This window comes from Saimiri boliviensis, chromosome 4, assembly GCF_048565385.1.
Source record: "Saimiri boliviensis isolate mSaiBol1 chromosome 4, mSaiBol1.pri, whole genome shotgun sequence".
NCBI lineage: Eukaryota > Metazoa > Chordata > Mammalia > Primates > Cebidae > Saimiri > Saimiri boliviensis.
The window spans coordinates 35,551,440-35,578,302 of NC_133452.1; the positions used below are offsets into that span (position 1 = coordinate 35,551,440).

Below are 26,863 nucleotides of genomic sequence, written 5' to 3' on the forward strand. Positions count from 1 at the left end.
GCCTTGAATTTTTTTTTTTTTAGACACAGGGTTTCACCATGTTGGTCAGGCTGCTCTCGAACTCCCTACCTCAGGTGATCCACATGCCTCAGCCTCCCAAAGTGCTGGGATTACAGACGTGAGCTACCACACCCGGGCTTGGCCTTGGCCTTGGCCTTGAATTTGACTTAACTCCTATATAGGAAAGAGTAGGAACATTTCTCCTAGAACTTCGCATAAAATCCAAATCCAGGTTTTTATTTTTCCTCTTATGTCAAGTATCTTTTTGGAGTTAAGTCCAAGAAGAAAAACACTAAGGAATATAGCATCATTTGCAATGAGAGATATTTAAAACATTTCTCCTTTCCCCATACAGCCTAGGAGTGGATGTTTGGATGTTTGTTCATTGTTTAACCTAGGCCTAAGAATCATTTATTTATTTATTTATTTTGAGACAGTCTTGCTCTGTCGTCCAGACTGGAGTGCCGCGGCATGATCTCGACTCATGGTAACCTCCACCTCCCGGGTTTTTTATTCACTGCAACCTCCACCTCTCAGGTTTTTTAAGCGATTCTCCACCTCAGCCTCCCGAGTAACTGAGATTACAGGCTCGTGCCACCATGCCCAGCTAATTTTCTGAAATTTTAGTAGAGACAAGGTTTCACCATCTTGGCCAGGCTGGTCTTGAACTCCTGACCTTGTAATCCACCCGCCTCAGCCTCCCAAAGTGCTGGGATTACAGGCATGAGCCACCATGCCTGGCCCAAGAATCATTTCTTATATTATCCTTATACAGCATAATGACCCTAAAATAGCTATATTTGGGATCTCACCTGTACCCAGTGGATAAACACTGCTCAAATTGTATTACTTCCATTTGGCAGAAGTTGGTTTAAGGAAATTAGAGATTTCTGGGGAGCTTGAAAATGCATCGATTACTCAGTCTCCCTACTCCCTTTGGATGGGATCTAGTGTTGTTACTACAGTTTTTAAGTTCCTCATTGTAATGGGTAGCTATGATTGAGACTACTGGAAGGAAATATGGTTTTCATGAGGGCAAGAAAATCTAGTCATAGTTTTAGAACAAATCCAAATAACTTATTGAATTGAACTTGAATCTTTGAAAAGAGTTTTGAAGACTTTTTTTTTTTCCCAGCCCCATACTATGCTATAGTCATAGACAATAATCTGAAAGGTGAAAACAGCCATTCATTAGACATTTTGTCTAAAGCCAGACGTGGTGACTCAGGCCTGTAATCCCAGAACATTGGGAGATTAAGGCAGGTGGATCACCTCAGGTCAGGAGTTTGAGATCACCCTGGCCAACATGACAAAACCCATCTCTACTGAAAATACGAAAACTAGCTGGGTGTGGTGGTGGGTGCCTGTAATCTCAGCTACTTGGGAGGCTGAGGCAGGAGAATGGCTTTAACCTGTGAAGCAGAGGTTGCAGTGAGCTGAGATCATGCCATTGCACTCCAGCCTGGGCAACAGGAGTGAAACTGTCTCAAAAAAAGATAATTTTTTTCTAATGAGTACATTTGGTAGTAGACCGCAGCCTAAACAGTTTTCTACATCTTTACGCAAAGAAAAAAATGGCATTGAATTGCAATATCAGAAGCTACACAGGAGGCCACGTTGCAACCTTGCTTCCAGGTTGGTGATAGCTTCTTTTTTTTTTTTTTTTTTTTTTGAGACAGAGTTTCACTCTTGTTACCCAGGATGGAGTGCAATGGCGCGATCTCGGCTCACCGCAACCTCCGCCTCCTGGGTTCAGGCAATTCTCCTGCCTCAGCCTCCTGAGTAGCTGGGATTACAGGCACGCGCCACCATGCCCAGCTAATTTTTTGTATTTTTAGTAGAGACGGGGTTTCACTATGTTGACCAGAATGGTCTCGATCTCTTGACCTTGTGATCCACCCGCCTCGGCCTCCCAAAGTGCTGGGATTACAGGTGATAGCTTCTTTCACCTCTAGGCATTTAAAGAGACACCTACTTCTCTGAGGTAACCCCACCTGTCATATTATTGCCCCAACATCAGGAATTCAGGAGGATTAAAACACTAGAAGAAATGAAGACATATGTGTTAAAAGACAACGTTTTGGCAGAATAATTATCTCCTTTAATTCTAGTAGTTCAAGTAGAGTGTGACTTATGATTCACATTTTCTGTTGTTTAGGGATAAACAACAAAAATTTCTTGAATGCCAACCAGGTGCAGTGGTTCATGCCTGTAATCCTAGCACTTTGGGAAGCCAAGCTGGGCGGATCACTTGAGACCAGGAGTTCAAGACCAGCCTGGCCAACATGGTGAAACTCAGTCTCTACAAAAAATATAAAAATTAGCCAGGTTCCCCCCCGCAAAAAAAAAAAAAAAAAAAAAAAAAAAAAAAAAAAAAAAAAAAAAAAAAAATTAGCCAGGTGTGCTGGCCCACACCTGTAATCCCAGCTACTTAAGAGGCTGAAGCATGAGAATCACTTGAGCCCAGGAGTCAGAGGCTGCAGTGATAGGAGATGGTCCCTCTGCATTCCAGCCTGGTTGACAGAGTGAGACTGTCTGAAGAAAAAAAAATTATTTTATATGTGTCAAGCACCTGTTTAGGGCTCATGAAATTTATAAGAGATCATAAACAAAACAAGTAAGAAAATTACTTATTAGGAAGTAAGTGTCATGGAGAAAAATAAAGCAAGAAATGGGAACAAAGTTTTCATTAAAATGTCAAGCAAGGTTTCACTAAGAAGGTGCCATTTGATCAGATACCTAAAAGAGATGAGAACCTTATGGATGGCTGGGCAAAAAGCATTCCAGAGTGAGGGCTCCCTGAGTACAATGCCAGGAAAGGAGTCTTTTTACTTTTGCTATAATTATTTGCAAATGGATTATTCAATTGATAGAGCAAACTTTTTCTTTTTTCAGACGGAGTCTCACTCTGTCGGCCAGGTTGGAGTGCAATGGCAGATCTCAGCTCACCGCAACCTCCACCTTCCCAAGTTCAAGCAATTCTACTGCCTCAGCCTCCTGAGTAGCTGGGACTAACAGGCACCCACCACCACATCTGGTTAATTTTTGTATTTTTGGTAGAGATGGGGTCTCACTATATTGGCCAGGCTGTACTTGAACTCCTGATCTTGTGATCTGCCCACCTTGGCCTCTTAAAGTGCTGGGATTACAGGCATTAGCCACCTCACCTAGCATTTTTTTTTTTTTTTTTTTTTTTTTTTTTTTTTTTAGGCAGAGTCTCAGTCTGGCTCTGTTGCCTGAGCTGGAGAGCTGTGGCACAATCTCGGTTCACTGCAACCTCCCCCTCCCAGATTCAAGCAATTCTCCTATCTCAGCCTCCGGAGTAGCTGGGATTACAGGCACCCACCACCATGCCCAGATAATATTTGTATTTTTATTAGAGACAAGGTTTTGCCATGTTGGCCAGGCTGATCTCCAACTCCTGACCTCAGATGATCCACCCACCTTGGCCTCTCAAATTGCCGGGATTACAGGCATGAGCCACTGCGCCAGCCAGGATCTGTCTATCTGTTCACACCTATGCCCATGGCTCCTAGGACTGTGCCTGTTATATAATAAGTTATCCACAAATATTTATTAAATGGATAACTCAATAAATTTCAAGATTGAGCATAAATTTAAGTTTTTAGAAACTAGTATCAGTTCTCAGCTGACATCTTAAAATGTAAGTCAAGACATGGACTCCAGCTCTTAGTTAGTCCCTAACATAAATTAGGTCACCCTCTGGTCCTCGGTTGCCTCAACCATAAAGCAAGGGGGGCGGTAATAAAAGACCCTTCTCGGGTCCCCAAATCTCTGATTCTCTGAACTCTAGAAGTGGTGTAGAATATAGAAAACATTTGATTTAAAAGATGTTTGACCTGAATATCTTGACCTTGTGTAGACCAGAGTTTAAATTCAAGGGCTTGCTGTGCCAGGCAGGAAACATAAGTAAGTGAAGTGGGTTGGGTGGCAAATTGCCTTAAGCAATTTGCAATTTCAAAGGCCAAACTGAAAAGCATCGAAACCAAAAAGAATGCAAAGGAAATAAAACCACAGAAGGCGGAACATTTGTCTTTTGCTTGGCATCACAATCTCTTGAGGGGTCAAGAATTGTTCCTAGGGCTCATGTTATATAAATGTGATTAATGTTAAGCAATCGAAGAAGGATAAATCATTAGCTTGCAGAGATGAAGATGATAAGACTCCTGATCTCTGACCCTGCGTTAATCTCTTGACCAGACTCCCACTATCCTTGTCCAAACCATCATCTTTATGAGGGTGGCGGTTATGATACCAAATCTGTAAACTATGGGCATGTTTGGTGTAGTGAGATAATGTGGCCACATTGCACCCTGCGTGTGTGGTGTGAAGTAGGGGACTGTAGCCCAGGGACAGAAGCATGAGAAACCCACTCAACTGTGCGGGTGAAACCCACCACCCAGGATTCAAAGGCAGTATGGTCCAGTGAGTCAGAGATGGAGTAAGTGCTCTCCGGACGCCCTCAGCCAAGCACAGGAACAAGGGCCCACATGCATTCTGCAGGCCTGCCATGCTAGGTTGAGCACAGAACGCTGTGCTTCCTCAAGACATGGACTCCAGCCCTTAACTGGTCCCTAACATAAGTTACTGGAGCTCCTAGAGCTTGTGGACAGCTCTGACCCTCTATGACCATCCTCCTGGTTACTGCATTACAAAGCTATGAAATAGTTTGGATTCCATCTTCCCTAGTTTTCAGTCATTCATCGAGTCTTGCAAAGCATTTTTCTAGCCGCTCTCCATACCCATCCCTGCCTGTTCACTTTCATAGTCCCCATCTGAGTTTATGCTCTGTTAATTCCCCTTTGATGTTACAGCAGCCCCCTGATGCCCTCAGCTCCTGTATTCTCCAACTCCATTCTTTCCTGCAAACTGCCAAGCCTTCTGAGTTTCCACGGCATGAAGGACACACTGATATTTAAAGCCTTCCACCATGTGGCTTCCAATCATTTCTCCCATGAGTCTTCTACCTCCAGTGGAATTGTTCAGCCAAGTGTTGCCCAAATATGCCTTGTCGAGTTTTGTTCCCGCACCTTTGTTTGTCCCACCCGGAGAGGACACCCTTCTACCGCCTCCTCACCAATCCAAATGTTGCCAGTGTTTTTAAAAGCGTATTCAGGTTCTACTTCCTCCCTGAAGCCTTAGCTCAACAACTGTGCCCACATTATTTCTTCCTCCTTTATTTAAACTCTGACAAAACATTAGCTCTGTTGCATACTTCACATTTAGAGGTATGTCATATCAGGTTCCCGATCTGTTTTGTTGACGTCTGTGTTCTGTTCCTCAATCCACATGTAATGTCTAGGCATCAATGAGTTAACAACTAAGGTAATAGCTTCTTAAAATAAATGCGCAGTAAAGCCTATCTGTTTATTTATTTATTTATTTTAAGATGGAGTCTTGCTCTGTTGCCCAGGCTGGAGTGCAATGGCATGATCTCCGCTCACTGCAACCTCCGCCTCACAGGTTCAAGCAATTCTCCTGCCTCAGTCTCCCAAGTAGCTAGGATTACAGGCATGCGCCACCACACCTGGCTAATTTTTGTATTTTTAGTAGACAATAAAAATACAGTATATTGGACAGGCTGGTCTCAACTCCTGACCTTGCGATCCCCCCCTACCTTGGCCTCCAGTGGTGGTATTACAGGTGTGAGACACCAGCAAAACAAATGTGCAGTAAATACTGTTGAATGTGATAAGCCCATCTAAGAGAGTCAGTGGAAGACTATTTTTTTCTTCTAGATACAAAGAACAGAATTCAAAATTAGCATTTGCAAGAGGGTATTACATCACATGATACCAGCCAGCCAGGGGCCATTTCCTAAAGCCTCACTAACGTAGTCTGAGAAGCAAGCTTTCACTTCCCTAGAGATAAAGTATTTTTTCTACTTTTGATCATGCGACTTAGAATATGAGAAAATCAACTTCCCTGGCTAACAGGAAGCAAACATTTTGAGAATTTCTGTTGTATCTTAGGAAGAACTAATGACTTTAGCACAAACTGCTAAAGTGATTCATGGAAAGTCATGCAAATATTATAAACCAAAGATGAATCAGAGAGAAACACCTATTTTATATTTTAGTGCTTCTCCATCATCATCAGAGGTGATTTTAAAATTTCAACCTGAGAAAGCTGATTTTTTTAAAATAAAAAAGGAAAAAAGTTTAAAAAATTATGAATATGTGAATATATTTATTTTGTTGACATTTTATATATATGTATATATATACATATATATACATATATATGTATATATATGCATATATATATATATATATATTTTTTTTTTTTTTTTTTTGAGACGGAGTCTTGCTCTGTCACCCAGGCTGGAGTGCAGTGGTGTGATCTCTGCTCACTGCGACCTTCGCCTCCCAGGTTCAAGTGATTCTCCTGCCTCAGTCTCCTGAGTAGCTGGGATTACAAGTGCATGCCACCATTCCCGGCTATTTTTTTTTTTTTTTTTTTGAGATGGAATTTTGCTCTTGTTGCCCAGGTTGGAGTGCAATGGCATGATCTCGGCTCACCACAACCTTTATTTCCCCAGTGTAAACAATTCTCCTGCCTCAGCCTCCCGAGTAGCTGGAATTACAGGCATATGCCACCATGCCTGGCTAATTTTGCATTTTTGGTAGAGACAGATTTCTCCATGTTGGTCAGGCCGGTCTTGAACTTCCAACCCCAAGTGATCTGCCTGCCTGGGCCTCCCAAAGCTCTGGAATTAAAAGCATGAGCCACCGCACATGGTGTGGAATAATATTCTTTAAATAAGGGTGAACTAGAATGGAGAAAAATGACCATAACTGCTTTTTTCCCCTAACAATTCCACCACTATTCAACTTTCCAGTAACTGAAAGCATTTCATAGGCTCAGTGACTCACACCTGTAATCCCAGCACTTTGGGAGGCTGAGGTGAATAGATCTTTTGAGATCAGGCATTTGAGATCGGCCTAGGCAACATGGTGAAACCCCGTCTCTACTAGAAATACAAAAATTAGCCAGGCATGGTGGCAGGCGCCTATAATCATAGCTGCTCAGAACGCTGAGGCACGAGAAATGCTTGAACCTGGGAGGCAGAGGTTGTAGTCAGCCGGCCACTGCACTCCAGCTGGAGTTAGTTGTGATAATGGCACCATGGTTAGACAACAAAAAAAAGTTGTCAGAATCACATTCTGAAGAAATTATAAGCCTTACGTGGTGGCTCATGCCTGTAATCTTAGCACTTTAGGAGGCCGAGGTGGGAGGATTGCTTGAAGCTGGGAGTTGGAAACCAGCCTGGGCAACCAAGTGAGACCCCCATCTCTACACAAAAAAAAAAAAAAAAAAAAAAAAATTAAAGAAATTATAGATTAATTGTTATGATGTCTGAGATTTGACTTAAAATATTCCAGCCAAAAATAAGGCAAGATAGGTAAAAATAAAATTAGCAAATCATTGATCATTGATAAAGCTAGAAAATAGGAACATAGAGGTTTATTATACTGTTTACCATTGGGTATGCTTAAAGTCTTCTACAATAAAATATTTTAAAATTGCATATTGTCATTTTGCTCTTCTTATTATATCATCACGTTTTTGCCCCTCCTCAATCATACTTCCATGGCATATGTCTTATTGGAGAAATTCTCCTTGAATTTTCATCCCAGGGAAAGAACGACAGAAAGAACCGAAGAACCCATATGGGATTCAGCCAGGAGTCAAACTCCAGATGCTGGTCACTTCTTTAGCTTCCAACTTCCTGCTAAGCCACAGGTGTCTCATGGAGACTTCATTTATTTATTTATTTACTTACTTACTTATTGAGGCAAGAGTTTTGCTCTTGTCGCCCAGGCTGAAGTCCAATGGCATGATCTCAGCTCATTGTAACCTCTGCCTCCTGAGTTCAAGTGCTTCTCCTGCCTCAGACTACCGAGTAGCTGGGATTAGAGGTGTGCACCACCACACCCAACTAATTTTGTATTTTTAGGAGAGGCAGGGTTTCACCATGTTGGCTAGGCTAGTCTCAAATTCCTGACCTCAGGTGATATGCCAACCTCGGCCTCCCAAAGTGCTGGGATTATAGGCCACTGTACCCGGCCAGAACTTTATCTGATAATAAATTTTCTCACTTCTGCGAAGTACCTAAAGCTTTATGAGTTAGTTATAGAGCATTCCCTTTAAACAGGTGGAGTATATATATTCAAGGATTTCTATAAACCTGTGCTTAAAATTTACTATATGGGCTCTCCGGGTAATTTGCTATGGATGCTTTGGTTCTTGAGAACCAAGAAGAATGGTGTGATGCTTGAATGATAATGACACAGAGAACAAGCATTCTTGAAGACCCCGATTCTATCAGGAGCAGCTTCAACATGGGGAAGATTTTTTGAATAAATAGTGATAAAGAATCATTCACAAGTAAATGAGACCTGTAAGAATGACATTTGCTTTATACAAAAGCCTCAGGGAGCCTGGCGCAGTGGCTTACGCCTATAATCCCAGCACTTTAGGAGGCCAAGGAGGGTGGAACATGAGGTCAGGAGTTTGAGACCAGCCTGACCAACATGGTGAAACCCTGTCTCTACTAAAAATACAAAAATTAGCTGGACGTCCTGCTACTCAGGAGCCTCAGGCAGGAGAATCACTTGCATCGGGGAGGCAGAGGTTGCAGTGAGCCGAGATCACAGCACTGCACTCCAGTCTGGGCAACAGAGCGAGATTCTGTCTCAAAAAAAAAAAAAAAGAAAAGAAAAGAAAGAAAAAGAAAAGCCTCAAGGAAACAAGGCAATTGGAGCTTAATGCAGAAAAAAAAGCTCACATATGACAATTTTCCCAAATAGGCATGTAGTTACTGTAGAAAATCAATTAAAACTTTTTGGTGTTAAAATGTATTAAAAAGTGGCTAAGTCATAAAGCATTCTTTACTCTCATGGTATGTTAGATTTATAGGTGCTTGGGAACATTTTAATTACTTACATGTGGAAATAATGCTGGCTGTGCTCCCGGAAAGCTGTCCCTCAAAACTAGATCCTTAGTTTGGTGACCATTATCTGGACCTGGCTTGGGAGCCCCTAGAGGACCAGCTCACTTGCCGAAAAGGATATATTCTGGGGCAGAGTGACCTCAATAAAAAGACTTCAAAACATCTCATTGGGAGCAGTGACAGGGAAGAGAGCTGGTTAACTCAGAAATGAAAAGCTAAGGTGAGACATAATAGCTACTTTCAAATATTTGAGATACTGTTTTATAGAAGAGAGAGTAGACCTGTTCTTTGTAATTTAAGAGTGAGTTAGGACCAGGAACCAAAGTTTCAAGGACCCAGATTTCAATTCAACCTGTGAAGAGCTTTCTAACAATTGAAGTAGTACTTCGGTGAAGTATCTGGGAAGGAATTCTTACTGAGCTGCTTAGTCAGATAGGAGGGACATTTTACAGTGCTGCTCAAAATGTCATCCATGAAATGTTGCTGCTCCACACATCATTTTTCTTCTTCTTTCTTTTCTTATTATTTTCATTATCTTTAAATTCTCGGATACACACGCAGGACATACAGGTTTGTTACATAGGTATACACGTGCCATGATAGTTTGCTGCACCCATTAACCCATCATCTACATTAGGTATTTCTCCTAATTCTATTCCTCCCTGAGCCCCCACTCCTCAACAGGCCCTGCTGTGTGATATTCCCCTCCCTGTGTCCATGCATTCTTATTGTTCAACTCCCTCTTATGAGTGAGAACATGTGGTGTTTGGTTTTTTATTCCTGTGTTAGTTTGCTGAGAATGATGGCTTCCAGCTTCATCCATGTCCCTGCAAAGGACATGAACTCATCTTCTTTTATGGCTGCATAGTATTCCATGGCATATATGTGCCACATTTTCTTTATCATTGATAGGCATTTGGGTTGGTTCCAAGTCTTTGCTACTGTGGACAGTGCTGCAATAAACATAGGTGTGCATGTCTCTTAACAGTAGAATGATTTATAATCCTTTGGGTATACTTTCTTTTCTTTTTAATTTCTTTCATGCTCAAAGATCTAGCACAGTTTCTTTCATTGGGTGGATGACTTTGGTAATCTTTTCAAGGAAGATCACTTAGCCCAACATAATGAAGCCTACCTCTAACTTTGAATACTAATGGAAAAATTTCTTGCACAGATTCTGGATCAGACCAGGCTAGTTGAAGCAGAAGCAACAAGAGTTAGAACCCTGGCCAAATTTTCATGAATGACTCCCTTAGAGCTGCTATTGATGCATCTTGCTTTCAGGATTTAAACGAGGCAAAGAGGCAAAGGGCCTTTCCTTTTTTCTTTTTTTAAGGGGATTTCACTGTGATGGCCAGGCTGGTCTTGAACTCCTGACCTCACGTGATCCACCCACCTCAGCCTCCCAAAGTGCTAGGATTACAGGCGTGAGCCACCGCGCCTGGCTCTCCATTTTTCTTAAGATTTAAATTTTATTTTATTTATTTATTTATATATTTTTTGCCATATTCTACCACGCTGTCAAGTTCAAGAAATTTAAATTTTAATAACTTTTTTCTTCAGTTTTACATCTACAATCATGTTTCCTATAAATGAAAAGTGTATTACAACTACCAAAAAATTCCACTTGTAAAATGTAGACCACTTACATAGTTATGTATCAAATGTCTTCTGTTGCTTTCTGATATTCTGACAAAGATAGGATGGCAGTCTATTCTAGTTTTTGTGAGATCTATCTATTTAACTTTATTTATTTATTTACGTATTTTGAGACAGAGTCTCCCTCTGTCACCCAGGCTGGAGTGCAATGGTGTAATCTCTACTTACTGCAACCTCCGCCTCCCGGGTTCGAGCGATTCTCCTGTCTCAGCCTCCTGAATAGCTGGGATTACAGGCACGTGCCACCGTGCCCAGCTAATTTTTGTATTCTTAGTAGAGACAGGGTTTCACCATGTTGGCCAAACTGGTCTCTAACTCCTGACTTCAGGCGATTTGCCTCCCTCAGCCTCCCAAATTGCTGGGATTACAGACATGAACGTGAACCACCGTACTTGGCCCTTTTAACAGTTTTTTAAGTGCACGGTATAGTAATATTCTATAGGCACAATGTTGTACAGCAGATCTCTAGAAATTAATCTTCTTGCCTAACTGAAGTTTCATACCCACTGAATAGCAACTCAAGCATTTTCCCATTTGCCTCTTTCTGCAGCCCCTGGAAACCACCATTCTACTCTCTGTTTCTATGTTTTGTATATTTTATATATCTCATGTAAGTGGAATCATGCAATATTTTTCTTCTGTGACTGGCTAATTTCGCTTAGCATAACATCTTCCAGATTTATATATGTTGTCACATATGGTGTATTTCTTCCTTTTTTAAGGCCAAATATTATTCCATTGTATGTGTATACCACATTTCTTTATCAATTTATCTGTCAGTAGACATTTATGTTGCTTCCTCATCTTGGGTGTTGTGAATAATGTTGCACTGAACGTGGTAGTTAAAATATCTCTTTGTGATCCCAATTTCTCTGATTTCTACTCATTCCTTGATACTGGTCCACAAGAGAAGAAGCTTGTGCCAGAGTGTAAATTCATACACTGCTTCCTTCATCAATAGAGCTTTGCAGCCCTGGTACGCTAGCCCACACCTGCAATCCCAGCACTTTGAGAGGCAGAGGTGGGTGGACCACCTGAGGTTTGAGACCTCAGGTTCACTGGTTCAAGACCAGCCTGACCAACATAGGAAAACCCTATCTCTACTAAAAATATAAAAATTTGCCAGATGTGGTAGAGCACGTCTGTAATTCCAGCCACTCAGGAAGCTGAGGCAGGAAAATCACTTGAACCTTGGAGGCGGAGGTTGCAGTGAGCCAAGATCACACCATTGCACTCCAACCTGGGCAACAGAGTTTTCTTTTCAAAAATGAAAAACAAAAGCCTTGTTATAAAGAGAAAATGTCAGTGATACTAAACAATGACTTAGTGTCTGTCATTCGTAAGTATTTTGATTATTGTTGTAATGCAAGGAATTTATCCACTAAGTAGTTAATAAAACTATAGAATATTCACAGTAATCAAATGATCACATTACAAAATATGTATAAATGGAAAAGTGGCCAGGCGTGATGGCTCATGCCTGTAATCCCAGCACTTTGGGAGGCCGAGGCAGGTGGATCACAAGGTCACAAGATCGAGACCATCCTGCTCAATATGGTGAAACCCCATCACTACTAAAAATACAAAAAATTAGCTGGGCATGGTGGCACATGCCTGTAATCCCAGCTATTCAGGAGGCTGAGGCAGGAGAATTGCCTGAACCCAGCAGGTGGAGGTTGTGGTGAGCCGAGATCGCACCATTACACTCCAGCCTGGGTAACGAGAGTGAAACTCTGTCTCAAAATAAATAAATAAATAAATAAATAAATGGAAAAGCAGTTTTTTTTGTTTGTTTGTTTGTTTGTTTGTTTGTTTCCCTAAGACAACATTTCACCATGTTGGCCAGGCTGGTCTTGAACTCCTGACCTCAGGTGATCCACCTGCCTCAGCCTCCCAAAATGCTGAGATTACAGGCATGAGCCACCATGTCTGGCTGGAAAAGCAGTTTTAACATTAAGATCTATATTTTATTTTATTAGAATATATTTGAAATCTAATATCACAGTAGTATAAAGTTGTTAAAAAAAAAACATGGATCACTGCTGCTCTGTGGAAACTATTATATGAAATCAATTAATTGTATCTCAGTACAACTACTATGGAAAACAGTATGGAGATTCCTTAAATAACTAAAAGTAGTTCTACCATCTGACCCAGCAATTCCACTACGGTGTGTCTACCCAGAGGAAAAGAAGTCATTATACGAAAAAGACACATGCATATGCATGTTTATAGCAGCTCAATTTGAAACTGCAAAAATATGGAACCAGCCCAAATGCCCGTCAATCATCAATCAGTGAATAAAGAAAACGTGAGATATATATATATATATAAAACCCAGTGAAACTGCATCATGTGTAAGGTGGCCAACTGTCCCGGTTTGCCCAGGACTAAAAAGCTTCCCAGGATATGGGACTTTCAATGCTACAGCTGGCACAGTCCTGGGAAAACCATCCTAATTAGAGCACAGACATGCCGTATGTACTAGCTTCATTTTACTGGAGTGCAATGGAGAGAAATATATATTCTGTGGAATACCACTCAGCCATAAAAATGAACAAAATAATGGCATTTGCAGCAACCTGGCTGGAATTGGAGACCATTATTATTCTAAGTGAAGTAACTCAGGACTGGAAAACCAAACACCATATGTTCTCACTCATAATTGAGAGCTAAGCCATGAGGACGCAAAGGCATAAAGATGATACAGTGGACTCTGGGGACTCAAGGGGAAAAGCGAGGGGGAAAAGGGATAAAAGACTACACACATTGGGTCGACTACCACTATGGAAAACAGTGTGGGGATTCCTTAAAGAACTAAAAATAGATCTACCAAGCTTGGGTGTTGGGTGCACTAAAATCTCAGAAATTACCAATAAAGAACTTATCTATGTAACCAGACACCACCTGTACCCGAAAAGCCTATTGAAATTTTTTTATAGGCTGATAGGTAGTGCCAAAAAAAAAAAAAAAAAAAAGTAATTTCTTTAAAAATGAAAAAATACCTGACAGAAAAAATGCTCAATAAATATTATCATTTAAAAAAATGGTCTCTGCACTAAGAGCCTCTAAGTTGACTAAATAATACATGTTCCATCTGTACATGTGCTGCTGTTTGAAAATATAAAGATTCTGTTATGATTATAAAATAAGAATGCAGGCTGGGCGAGGTGGCCTACGCCTGTAATCCCAACACTTTGGGAGGCTAAAGGGGGACAGATCTCCTGAGGTCAGGAGTTCAAGACCAGCCTGGCCAACATGGTGAAATGCTGTCTCTGCTAGAAATATAAAAATTAGTCAGGTGTGGTGGTGCACACCTGCAATCCCTGCTGCTCAGGAGGCTAAGGCAGGAAAATCGCTTGAACCCGGCAGGCAGAGGTTGCAGTGAGCCAAGATCGGGCCACTGCACTCCAGCCTGGGCAACAAAGACTCTGCCTAAAAAAAAAAAAAAAAAAAAAAAAAAGAATGCATTTAAAGTGCTACAGAATTAAAAGTAGCTTTTAATTCATATGTATTTTCCTAAGCAATATATACTAAAAGTATCATTTCTGTTACATGGAGATTCAAACACTTTTTATGTAGGAGTGTCTTTACACTGATAAGTTTGCTAATAATCCGGGGCCTCTTGACACAACTGCGAAGTTTGTGCACTGCACATAGTGCTGGGTGAGCTCCAGCCATCAGCTCAGTGAAACTGCATCATGTGTAAGGTGGCCAACAGTTCCGGTTTGCCTGGAACTAACAGGCTTCCCAGGATATGGGACTTTCAATGCTATAGCCAGCCCAGTCCTGGGAAAACCATCCTAATCAGAGCACAGACATGCCATATGTACTGCTTCAGCCTTGGAATCCTTTCTTTAGAACTATAAGCCTAAAATAGCTGAAATGATGAAGCCATTTTTATATTACTTCTTTTCTCTTTATGTTTTAAAGGTGAGAGAGCCATGTGATCCTGCCAACATCCTGACCAAGCCTGATCCAAGAACCTTCTGGACTAATGATGATTCAGGTATTATTGGAAAAATACAATTTGTTTTCTGTTGTGTGCAGGATGCATTCTATAGCAAAGCTCTACACAAAGGCAAGGTTTAGGGGAAAATTTTATTTGTTTGTTTATTCTTACCTAACCCAACACTTGAATACACTTTGCAATTAATTTTTTTTGTTGTTTTGAAATAGAGTCTTGCTCTGTTTCCCAGGCTGGAGTGCAGTGGCGCTATCTCGGCTCACCGCAACCTCCGCCTCCCGGGTTCAAACAATTTTCCTGCTTCAGCCTTCCAGAGTAGCTGGGACTACAGGCATGCGCTACCATGCCTGGCTAATTTTTGTATTTTAGTAGAGACAGAGTTTCACCATGTTTTTGCCAGGCTGATCTTAAACTCCTGACCTCAGGCAATCCGCCCGCCTCAGCCTCCCAAAGTGCTGGGATTACAGGCGTGAGCCACTACGCCCGGTCTTGCAATCAACATTATCCTAAAAGTCCTTTCATTATATCTTCTTTTTAGTATCTAAAACATATCTATTAGAGTCCTTTGTCCTTTGTAAGTATGACGATTGGGTTTTCACATTTCTGTGTGAGACATGCCTCCTTCAAACCTTGTTATAATGTCAGCACATTACCTGCCTATCATTAAAATATATATCTGTATGTAAAATCAGGTACAGCTTTGTGCATTGTGAGGCATACTTAAGTGTTGGGAAGAATGAATGAGTCTGTTTGCTGGAGTAGAAGATAGAGGAGTAAAATAAAGTGGGCAAATACATGAGTCCAAGTTTGTCTTCTAGAGCAAGGAAGGGATATGAAAACAGAGGGTGAATCATACTTCAGAATACTTAAAGGAGGTGGGGATGTCTTGCACTATGATATCAGGGCCATACGTCTAATCAGAATCAGAGGAATGCCACTGTATGAGATCGGAGAATATGCTTCAGGTTATATGATTAGAAATTACACTTAGACAAAGGGTAGGGAATGCTCTCATAGGAAATAGATGACGTTTAAACCTTTTTCATGCTGGGTGCGATGGCTTACACCTGCAATCCCAGCACTTTGGGAGGCCGAGGAGGGCAGATCATGAGGTCAGGAGATTGAGACAATCCTGGCTAACACAGTGAAACCCTGTCTCTACTAAAAATACAAAAAATTAGCCAGGCGTCGTGGTGCACACCTGTAGTCCCAACTACTTGGGAGGCTGAGGCAGGAGAATCTCTCGAACCCGGGAGGCAGAGGTTGTGGTGAGCTGAGATCGCGCAACTGCATCCCAGTGTGGGCCACAGAGCGAGACTCCATCTCAAAAAGAAAAAAAAAGATTCTTTTTCACAAACACACATAAGCCATGAGGCCTAACTGCACAAAGTCGACACTAGAAATAAAAGGGGAGGTGAAGCAAAAAGGGGCTCAAATAATTACGAGAGTGATAGTCGAGCTTTCACCTTTTCTAATGAAACGGGTCTGACGAAATGGAAGACTTCTGCTGATATCTGATATTTGTATTACGCCTCATACTTTCACAAATGGTTCAGCAGAAATCTAATGTAGTGTTTGCAGCAATCCCTTGAAATAAGAGGGACAGCCTTTTTCTTGCTATGCCTCTATTAGAAAAGACATAGTAAGCTGAATAGGTTATAGCTGCCGTATCCAAAGCTCCCAGCCAGAAAATACCAAGGCTGGGGGAATGGAGAGCAGACTGCCCGGTTCTATAGCACACTCCCTGGGAAGAAGCAGCTCTCCGAGCAGAACAGCTTGGGCTAAATCTGCGCTTTAATCTGTTCTTCATGAAAAGGAGTCAGAGACTGTGCCTATTAGGAGAAACAGGAGGACTTGAGAAGGAAAGTGAGAAACTCTCTGATTTTTTTTTTTTTTTTTCAAAGACCAGGCAGGCTCGTGGTCTAAACATTATCAATTTCATCTGTCAAAATTTTTTTTTCTGTCTTGTTTTATTAAGCCTTTTGAAGAAAAAAGAAAAAGCATAAAAGCAAATTAGCCTGTTTATGCCATCATTTCAGCCCATTCGAAGTACACCACCACAATAAACAAGCCATCTGCTATTAAGATGTACATACAGCACATGTGTTATGACGAACCAATGTAGAATGAAACATTACCCAAAAAACATAAATGGTTTTTGATATTATGTAAAGAAAATGGAAAGGGAGGGAAATGTGTACAGGACAGGTCTAGAAAATGGTGCTTCACCCGTGGCCCTTCGGGCTGCTCTGTCTATAAAGTAGCCATTCTTCATTCTTTTACTTTCTGAATAAACTTGCTTTCACAAAAAAAGAGAGAAAGAAAGGAAGGAAGGAAAGAAGAAAGGAAAGAAAGAAAGAAAGAAAGAAAGAAAGAAAGAAAAGAGAGAGGAAGGGGAAAGAAAGAAAGAAAGAGGGAGGAAGGAAGGAAGAGAAAGAGAAAGGAAGGAAGGAAGGAAAGAAGGAAGAAAGGAAAGAAATAGCCAGGCATGGTGGGGCATGCCTGTAATCCCAACTACTTGGGATGCTGAGGCAGGAGAATCGCTTGAACCAAGGAGGCAGAGGTTGCAGTGAGCCAAGATTACACCACTGCACTCCAACATGGGCAACGAGAGTGAAACTGCATCTCAAAAAAAAAAAAAAAAAAAAAAAAAAAAAAAAAAAAAAAAAACAAACAAAGGAAAGAAAGAAAGTGAAATAAGAGAAAGAAAGAAAGAAGAGAAAAAAGAAAAAGTTGCTTAGACAATTTAGAAGCCTAAAGAAATTATATTATGGGCTGAATGCAGTGGCTCATGCTTGTAATCCCAGCAATTTGGGAGGTCGAGGTGGGCGGATCACCTGAGGTCAGGAGTTTGAGACCATCCTGGCCAACATGGTGAAACCCCATCTCTACTAAAAATACAAAATTAGCTGGGCATGGTGGCAGGCGCCTGTAATCTCAGTTACTCTGGAGGCTGAGGTGGGAGAATCACTTGAACCCAAGGAAGTGAAGGTTGCAGTGAGCCAAGATTGTGCCATTGGACTCCAGCCTGGGCCATAAGAGTAAAACCTGGTCACAAAAAAAAAAAAAAAAAAAAAAAAAAGAAAAGAAAAGAAAGAAAAATAGGAATAGAAATATTCAGATCTACTCTTTTTTTTTCCTGAGCTTTCCTGAGCTGGAGTCTTGCTCTCTCACCCAGGCTGGTGACAGATTTACTCATTTTTAAAACATTATTACTTTTCCTTCATTAGTAGGGTTACGAAGAATGGAGTGTCCCTCCTACAAGAGCTCATCTCATGAAGAGCTTCCCAGTCAGCAACTTAACCAACTCATAAAGTAGGATCTATGTCTAGAGTAATTTTTTTTTCTTTTTTTTTTTTTTTTTGGCATAGTTGATCAGTCCATTATTATGAGGTTTTTTTTTTTTTCTGTTGTTTTTTGCTTTTTTAAATCTCCACCTCTAGTGGTCTTTTGGTTCTTTTAATCAATTTTTGCTTTGCTTTATATATTTTGAATAGATTTCATTATGAGTCACCTATGTCTTTATGATTATTTCCTGATGAACTGATCATTTTATCGTTAGGAAATTTTTTTCTTTATCTCTGGTAAAAGTCTTTGTTTGAACTCTGTTTCTTCTGATAGCTTTAGTCAGTCCAGTCTTGCAAAGCCTTCTTTTCACATGGCATATATTTTCTATCCATTTTCTTTCAACCTGTGTCTTTTAGTTAAAGTGCGTATCTTATAGACATCATGAGGTCAGGTTTTCCTTTTAAATCCTATCTAACAATCTCTGTTTTTTACTTGGGATGTTTAGACCCCTTACACTTAATGTAATGACACAGTTAGATTTAACTTTACTGTTTTGCTATTTGTTTTCTACACGCCCCTTATCTTCTTTCTTTGCTTGTTCTTCCTTTCTGACTTCTCTAGGATTATTTGAATAATTATTGATTATTTGAATATTTTCATATAATCAAAATATTATAGATTGATTTCAAATAATCAAAATATTGTTATTTGATTTCAAATAATCAAAATATTATTGATTATTTGATTTCAAATAAATAATTATTGATTATTTGAATAGTCTAATAATATTTTAGAATTTAATATTAATTTACCTGTTGACTTTTTAGTTACACCCTTTGCATCATATTTTCAGTGGTGCTCTGAAGATTATAATAAATGACTTTATTTATTTATTTATTTATTTTTTGAGACGGAGTTTCACTCTTGTTACCTAGGCTGGAGTGCAATGGCGCGATCTCGGCTCACCGCAACCTCTGCCTCCTGGGTTCCTGCCTCAGCCTCCTGAGTAGCTGGGATTACAGCCATGCGCCACCATGCCCAGCTAATGTTTTGTATTTTTAGTAGAGATGGGGTTTCACCATGTTGGCCAGGATGGTCTCAATCTCTTGACCTCATGATCCACCCGCCTTGTCCTCCCAAAGTGCTGGGATTACAGGCTTGAGCCACCGTGCCCGGCCGACTTTATTTTATTTTATTTTATTTTTGAGACAGAGTCTCAGTCTGTTGCTCAGGATGGAGTGCAGTGGCACAACCTCAGCTTGCTGTGACTTCCACCTTCTGGGTTCAAGTAATTCTCCTGTCTCAGCCTCCCAGGTAGAGAGATTACAGGCACAGGCCACCCCTGGCTAATTTTTGTACTTTTAGTAGAGATGGGGTTTCATTATGTTGGCCAGGTTGGTCTCGATCTCCTGACCTCAAGTGATCCACCCGCCATGGTCTCCCAAAGTGCTAGGATTACAGGTGTGAGCCACTGCACCTGACCTATAATAAATGACTTTAAATTTTCATAAACCATGGTCAAAATTTTCAAACAATGTAGGTGTATCTACCCCACTCTACTCTCATCTTTTATATTATAGCTGTCATAGATATTATCTATATATGTACTAAACCCTCCATATATGTACTAAACCGTACAGTACAGTGCATTTTTTTAAAAATAAGAAGAAAATTTTCTTTTGTATTCATCCAGATTATTACCATTTCCAATGTTCTTCATTTCTTACTGCAAATTTGTTTCTCTCTGGTATCATTTCCCTTTAGCCTGGAAATTTTCCTTTAGGATTTCTTTTTATGTATGTATATATGTATGCATTTATTTATTTGAGACGGAGTCTCACTCTTTGGAATGCAGTGGTGCAATCTCGGCTCATGGCAACTTCTACCTCCCGGATTCAAGCAATTCTCTTGCCTTAGCCTCCCAAGTAGCTGGGACTACAGGTGCGCACCACCATGCCCAGTTAAGTTTTGTAATTTTAGTAGAGATGGGGTTTCACCATGTTGGCCAGTATGGTCTCAATCTCTTGACCTAGTGATCTGCCCTCCTTGGCCTCCCAAACTGCTGGGATTACAGGCGTGAGCCACCATGCCCAGCTGTTTTTACTATTTTTTTGAGACAGAGTCTTGCACTGTCACCCAGGCTGGAGTGCAGTGGCAAGACCTCAGCTCACTGCAACCTCCACCTCCCAGGTACAAGCAATCTTCCTGTCAGCCTCCTGAGTAGCTGGGATTGCAGGTGCAAGCTAATTTTTTGTTTTGTTTTGTTTTGTTTTTGTTTTTGTTTTTGTTTTTTTTGAGACGGAGTTTCGCTCTTGTTACCCAGGCTGGAGTGCAATGGCGCGATCTCGGCTCACCGCAACCTCCGCCTCCTGGGTTCAGGCAATTCTCCTGCCTCAGCCTCCTGAGTAGCTGGAGTAGCCACCTTTTCTAATGAAACGGGTCTAACGAAATGGAAAACTTCTGCTGATATCTGATATTTGTATTACGCCTCATACTTTTACAAATGGTTCAGCAGAAATCTAATGTAGTGTTTGCAGCAATCCCTTGAAATAAGAGGGACAGCCTTTTTCTTGCTATGCCTCTATTAGAGGTTTAGGAAGTTAAATATTCTTCTAGTTCACTAGTAGCATTTTCACAATTTGAATGTAGGTGATGAAATTCTTCTGTCTGGTGGTTTCTACACTGCAGCACGCCCTTTCTTCTCCAGCTTATCAGCACTCGGAAACTCTTCCTAACTGATTTGAATTCTGCTAAGCGCAAACACAAGCTTGAGCAGCTGCACTGCTATCCATCTGCAACACCTAGTCTTATGAGCCTGTAAATGGATTCTTTACAAAGCCCATGTTCTAGTCATTGCTGTAATATGAGTTTTGTTATTGTAACTTTTACAAATTCCTGAAATGATTTTAATAATACAAGAAATAATAGGCCGGGCACAGTGGCTCATGCCTGTAATCCCAGCACTTTGGGAGGCTGAGGCAGGTGGATCCTGAGGTCAGGAGTTCAAGCCCAGTCTGGCCATCATGGCTTAACCCCATCTCTACAAAAGATACAAAAATTGGCCAGGCGTGGCGGCTCACACCTGTAATCCAAGCACTTTGGAGGCCAAGGCAGGTGGATCACCTGAGGTCGGGAGTTCAAGACCAACCTGACCAACATGGCAAAACTCTGTCTTTAAAAAAAAAAAAGGAATAAAAGAAAAATACAAAAATTAGCTAGGCCTAGTGATGTGTGCCTACAATCCCAGCTGTTCAGGAGGCTGAGGCAGGAGAATCTCTTGAACCTGGGAGGCGGAGTTTACAGTGAGCCAAGATTGGGCCACTGCACTCCAGCCTGGGCAACAAAGCAAGACTCTGTCTCAAAATAATAATAATAAATAAATAAAGGAAAAATACAAAAAATGACAATGTTTTTGCTTTTTTTGGGGGGGTCATTTTTTAAAGAATGAAGTATTTTCTTTCAAAATCACTCATCATCAGAGAGTATTTTATTTATTTTAATGTAGTGTGTAGTCTTTTTTTTTTTTTTTTTGAGATGAGTTCTCATTCTTGTCACCCAGGCTGAAGTACAGTGGCATGATCTCAGCTGACTGCAGCCTCAACTTCCTGGGCTCAAGCAATCCTCCTGCCTCAGCCCCACAAGCAGCTGGGACTATAAACACATGCCACCACATCCAGCTAATTTCTTATATTCTTGTAGAGACAGGGTTTCTCCATGTTGCCCAGGCTGATCTTGAACTCCAGAGCTCAAGTGATCCACCTGCCCTGGCCTCCCAAAGTGCTTGGATTATAGGTGTGAGTCAGCATCCGGCCTTCTACACAGTTTAAATAGAGTTAAATATTAGAGGTGGTTAGTCCACATTGCTTGGTAGAAATAGAAGTTATATATAAACATGATTCTGTGAAGAATTAAGGAATTACTCAAGGTAGTTTCATTATGTGAAATCTGGTAGAACTGCCTAGACTTTTACATTCACTGTCTTTTTGTGTGAGTACCAGAGGACAGGACTAGCATGCTCACCTGAAGATGGATATGGTATACAGTTTGAAAAACAAAACTCATTTTTTAAGTCTTTCTTTTTTACGATTATAACATAAAAGTGCCCTACACTCATCATAGGGAAAAGATAAAAAAAATAAGAGAAAGGAAGAAACTTGATCATCTGTAGTCTTACACTTTCGTTCACTGGGCTTAGAATTTCTCGTGCCTTCCCAGCATTTGTTCAGACAACAAGCAAACAGGCCGCACAAGTTTAGGCTCTTTCCTGTTATCTTTGTTTTTCGGCTTTGAAACCTGAGTTGTTTGTTTTTGTACACCTTTGATTTTCAATCGCTGGTCCTGCAGTGGCCTGTAATTTCCTCTTGAATTAGAATTTCAAGGTAGAATGAGTTTCTTCCTACTTTCAAAGTGTGCGTTTTTCCCCAGTACTATTATTGGCAACCCAGATAATGTTCTTTGCTTAAAGAAAACCAGATAATGAAGTGGTTAAACAACATTTATTTGCAAGGTCATTATTTTAGCCAGGCACTGGTTTTGCCAGGTAAGAAACATAACTCTTTTATGTTCACCCTGGGCTTTTACTTGATGTCCCTTTTTAACAAGACAATTCTACCACTGGGTTTTTTAAAAATGTCTAGATTTCTTTCAATCAAAAATTTAAGAGCAAGAATCATTACTGCATAAATTTTTCCCAGAGAAGAAAATTGAATTTTTCTTTATATTTTCAGGATTGTGCATTGTTCGTGTATGTATACACACACACACACACACACACACACACACACACACACACAATTTATTTTTCTTTTTTTAAATTTTGTTTTAGGTTTGGGGGTACATGTGAAGGTTTGTACATAAGTAAACTCTTTTTTTATTTTTTAAAGAGAGAGTCACCCAGTCTGGAGTGTAGTTGTGCGATCTCAGCTCACTGCAACCTCCACCTTTTGGGTTCCAACGATTCTCCTGCCTCAGCCTCCTGAGTAACTGGGCTTACAGGCACCTGCCACTACACCAGGCTAATTTTTGTATTTTTAGTAGAGATGGGGTTTCACCATGTTGGCTAGACTGATCTAGAACTCCTGAGCTCAAGTGATCTGCCCACCCCACCCTCCCAAAGTACTGGGATTCCAGGCATGAGCCACCATGCTGGGCCAGCATAGATAAGCTCTTGTCACATGGGTTTGTTGTACAGATTATTTCATTACCCCGATACTAAGTCCAATACCCAATAGTTATCTTTTCTGTTCCTTTTCAGCTTCCTATCCTCTGTCCTCAAGTAGACCTAGTGTCTATTGTTTCTGTTTTTGTGAAGGTCTTATCATTAAGCTCCTATATATTTTCTAATGGTTCATCACATTAAAAAAATCAGTTCAAGCTGGGCGTGGTGGCTTGCACCTATGGTCCCAGCTGCTAAGGAATATGGGGCAGCAGGGTGGCTTGAGTCCAAGAGTTGGAGTCTGCAGTGAGCTATGATCATGACTTTGCATTCCAGACTGGGCTACAGAGTGACAACCCGTCTTAAAAATAAATAAATACAAGAATAAATAAGGCTGGGTGCGGTGGCTCAAGCCTGTAATCCCAGCACTTTGGGAGGCCGAGTGGGTGGATCACGAGGTCAAGAGATCGAGACCATCCTGGTCAACATCGTGAAACCCCGTCTCTACTAAAAAAAAAAATACAGAAAATTAGCTGGCCATGGTGGCATGTGCCTGTAATCCCAGCTACTCAGGAGGCTGAGGCAGGAGAATTGCCTGAACCCAGGAGACGGAGGTTGTGGTGAGCCGAGATCGCGCCATTGCACTCCAGCCTGGGTAACAAGAGCGAAACTCCGTCTCAAAAAAAAAAAAAAAAAAAAAGAATAAATAAATAAATAAATAAATAAAAGTCATGCCAGGCGAGGTGGCTCATGCCTGTAATTCCAGCACTTTGGGACGCCAAGGCAGGCATATCACCTGAGGTCAAGAGTTCGAGACCAGCCTGACTAACATGGAGAAACTCCATCTCTACTAAAAATACCAAATTAGCTCGGTGTGGTGGCACATGCTTGTAATCCCAGCTACTTTCGAGGCTGAGGCAGGAGAATCACTTGAACCTGGGAGGTGAAGGTTGCAGTGAGCTGAGATCGTGCCATTGCACTCCGGCCTTGGCAACAAGAGTGAAACTCCATCTCAGAAAAATAAATAAATAAAAAATAAAAATCAGCTTAAATTCTGGGGACTTAGGAATCACTACTTGTAGCTCACACCTATAATTCCAGCTACTTAGGAGGCTGAAGCAGGAGGATCACTTGAGGCCAGGAGTAAGACCCTGTTTCCAAAAAAAAAAAAAAAGAAAGAGAGAAAGAAAAAAAGAACGTATATATATAAAGTAGTATATCCGTATTTACTCAGGAGCAGTAATAGTTTATGTACCAAATGTAGAAATAAAATGATTCATAATTTGAAAACATATGGACTACAGAAATATTTTAGTATTTTATATATTCAGGGAATATATAAAATTGTATCATTGGATTAATGTAAGCAGAGGAGGGACCTCACTACATGAATTTTTTAAAGTAAAGAAAACAATTTCTAGATTTTTTTCTCTTGAAAAGCAAAACACTCATATTTATAGCTAGAAAACAGTTGCTTGTCTGCTGAAGTATGGCATTATCTAGCAAAATAGAGAAATATATGAAAAGGTAAACATCATCTGCTTACACAAAAATTTTCCATCTGATACATGTTGGCCAATATACTCATGGTAGACTTTGCCTCCTGATATTACAGACAAATTATCTAGTAAAAATCTGTGGACATATGAAAATCCTGTAAGTTGACTAACCTCATTTACTCAGGTGATAACTACAAAAAGGTAGCTATCTCGGTAATAAAATCATCTTACCCACAGTGAAGAATTCCAAAGTCTCAATGTCATCAATGGGAACAGAGATGAAGCTAGGCTTTGAAAAGAACAAGGACGCAGTCCTAAGAAGCTAAATTGGCTGGGCAAGGTGGCTCATGCCTATAATCCAAGCACTTTGGAGGCCAAGGGGGGCAGATCACCTGAGGTCAGGAGTTCAAGACCAGCCTGACCAACATGGTAAAACCCCATCTTTATTTAAAAAAAAAAAAAAGAAGAAGAAGAAGCTAAATTATCCTTTGGCCTACATCTTGTATACCCTTAACCTCATTAAACAAAAATTCTTTGCAAAGACTGGCTTCCCAAGAGGCCACTTACGTTTCTTGTGGATAAATTTGGTTCTCCAACTAACTGATATTTGGACTATTTTTGCTATTTTATTTTATTTTTTGAGACAGAGTCTTGCATTGCCCACCAGGCAGTGGCTTGGAATGGCATGATCTCAGCTCACTGCAACTTCCACCTCCCAAGTTCAAGCGATCTCCGGCCTCTGCCTCCCAAGTAGCTGAGATTACAGGTGCTCACCTCCCTGCCTGGCTAATTTTTGTACTTTTAGTAGAGATGGGGTTTCACCACGTTGGCCAGGCTGGTCTTGAACTTCAGGTCTCAGTGCTAGGATCATAGGCATGAGCCACCACGCTCAGTCTATTTTTGCCTTTTTTTTTTTTTTGAGATGGAGTTTTCACTCTTGATACCCAGGCTGGAGTGCAATGGCACGATCTCGGCTCACCTCCTGGGTTCAGGCAATTCTCCTGCCTCAGCCTCCTGGGTTCAGGCAATTCTCCTGCCTCAGCCTCCTGAGTAGCTGGGATTACAGGCAGGTGCCACCATGCCCAGCTAGTTTTTGTATTTTTAGTAGAGACGGGGTTTCACCATGTTGACCAGGATGGTCTCGATCTCTTGACCTCGTGATCCACCCGTCTCGGCCTCCCAAAGTGCTGGGATTACAGGCTTGAGCCACCGCGCCTGGCCACTATTTTTGCCTTTTATGTGTTGAAGTTTGATAATGACCTCAACATAACAATAACTGCATATTCTTGACCGATCAACTGAACTGGAGATGGTCGGTCATAACTTTTCATGCCATCAAATGAAGGACCCCCTTAAGAGAATAACAATAAAAACATAACACCTTTGGTCAGAAAGAAATGAGAAAAAAATGTACAAATGAGTAGTAATACCACATCTCAAGTTAGAGTCTCCAACTCGCTAGCTATCTTCCACTACTCCCCTTAATAATTTTCTGTACATTTGGGGGTTTTGTTGGTGGTGGTGGTGGTGGTTTTTTGAGACAGGGCCTCATGTTGTCACCCAGGCTGGAGCAGTGGCGCGATCACAGCTTACTTTAGCTGTAGCCTTGACCTCCCAGTTTCAAGCGATCCTTTTATCTCAGCCTTCCAAGTAGATGGGACTACAGGCATGAGCCACCACACCCAGCTAATTTTTTTGTTTTTTGTAGAGATGGGGTTTCACGATGTTGCCCAGGCTGGTCCCAAACTCCAGAGCTCAAGTCATCTGCCCGTCTCAGCCACTCAAAATGCTGGGATTAGAGGTGAGAGCCACTGCACCTGGCCTTATACATTCAGTTTTTAACAGACTTCCTTGCCCATGGTACATGCACAATCAAATGTGTTGAAAAAATGAATACAATTAGGACTCTCCAAAATTAAGGTAGCTAGAGATTCATTCTGAAGGTCTTTCTGAAGATTTAATCCATCAGAAAGAGATCCACTCACTCTATCACTCATACTGTTTTTTGGCATCTCCTACTTCCACTCAAACTTTAAAAAATCCATTTCTGTACCTTAGAACAGGTAACCACAATCATTCTCAGCTTCCTGAACCACATCTCTTTTAGTCAAGTGACCTCACATTAGATTTGGCCAGTAGGCCATGCACGGAGCAACAGGAAACTGCCCAGCAATCTGTTGTAGTCGTGTTGTGAACTCCTGAGTCAGTCCTTCTCCAATCAAGAGTTTGTCACAGAGTTCAATGCTTACTACCTGCGTGGCTTTGGGCAAATTATTATTATTTATTAATTATTTTATTTTAGGACAAATTATTATTTT

General features: G+C 40.9%; 1 protein-coding gene and 1 non-coding gene across 2 annotated transcripts in view; both read left to right on the forward strand.

The window, feature by feature from the left end:
- SGK1 (serum/glucocorticoid regulated kinase 1) overlaps positions 1 to 26,863 on the forward strand; it is a 156,129-nt gene that overhangs the window by 99,089 nt on the left and 30,177 nt on the right. The window contains exon 3 of the mRNA XM_003932457.4: positions 14,570 to 14,645. Within this exon, the coding sequence (XP_003932506.1) occupies positions 14,570 to 14,645 (76 nt within the window). The remainder of the gene's footprint in view (positions 1 to 14,569; positions 14,646 to 26,863) is intronic.
- On the forward strand, positions 15,163 to 15,266 carry LOC120363509 (small nucleolar RNA U13). The gene has a single exon (XR_005579052.1). It is a non-coding gene; the product is annotated as a small nucleolar RNA U13 (small nucleolar RNA).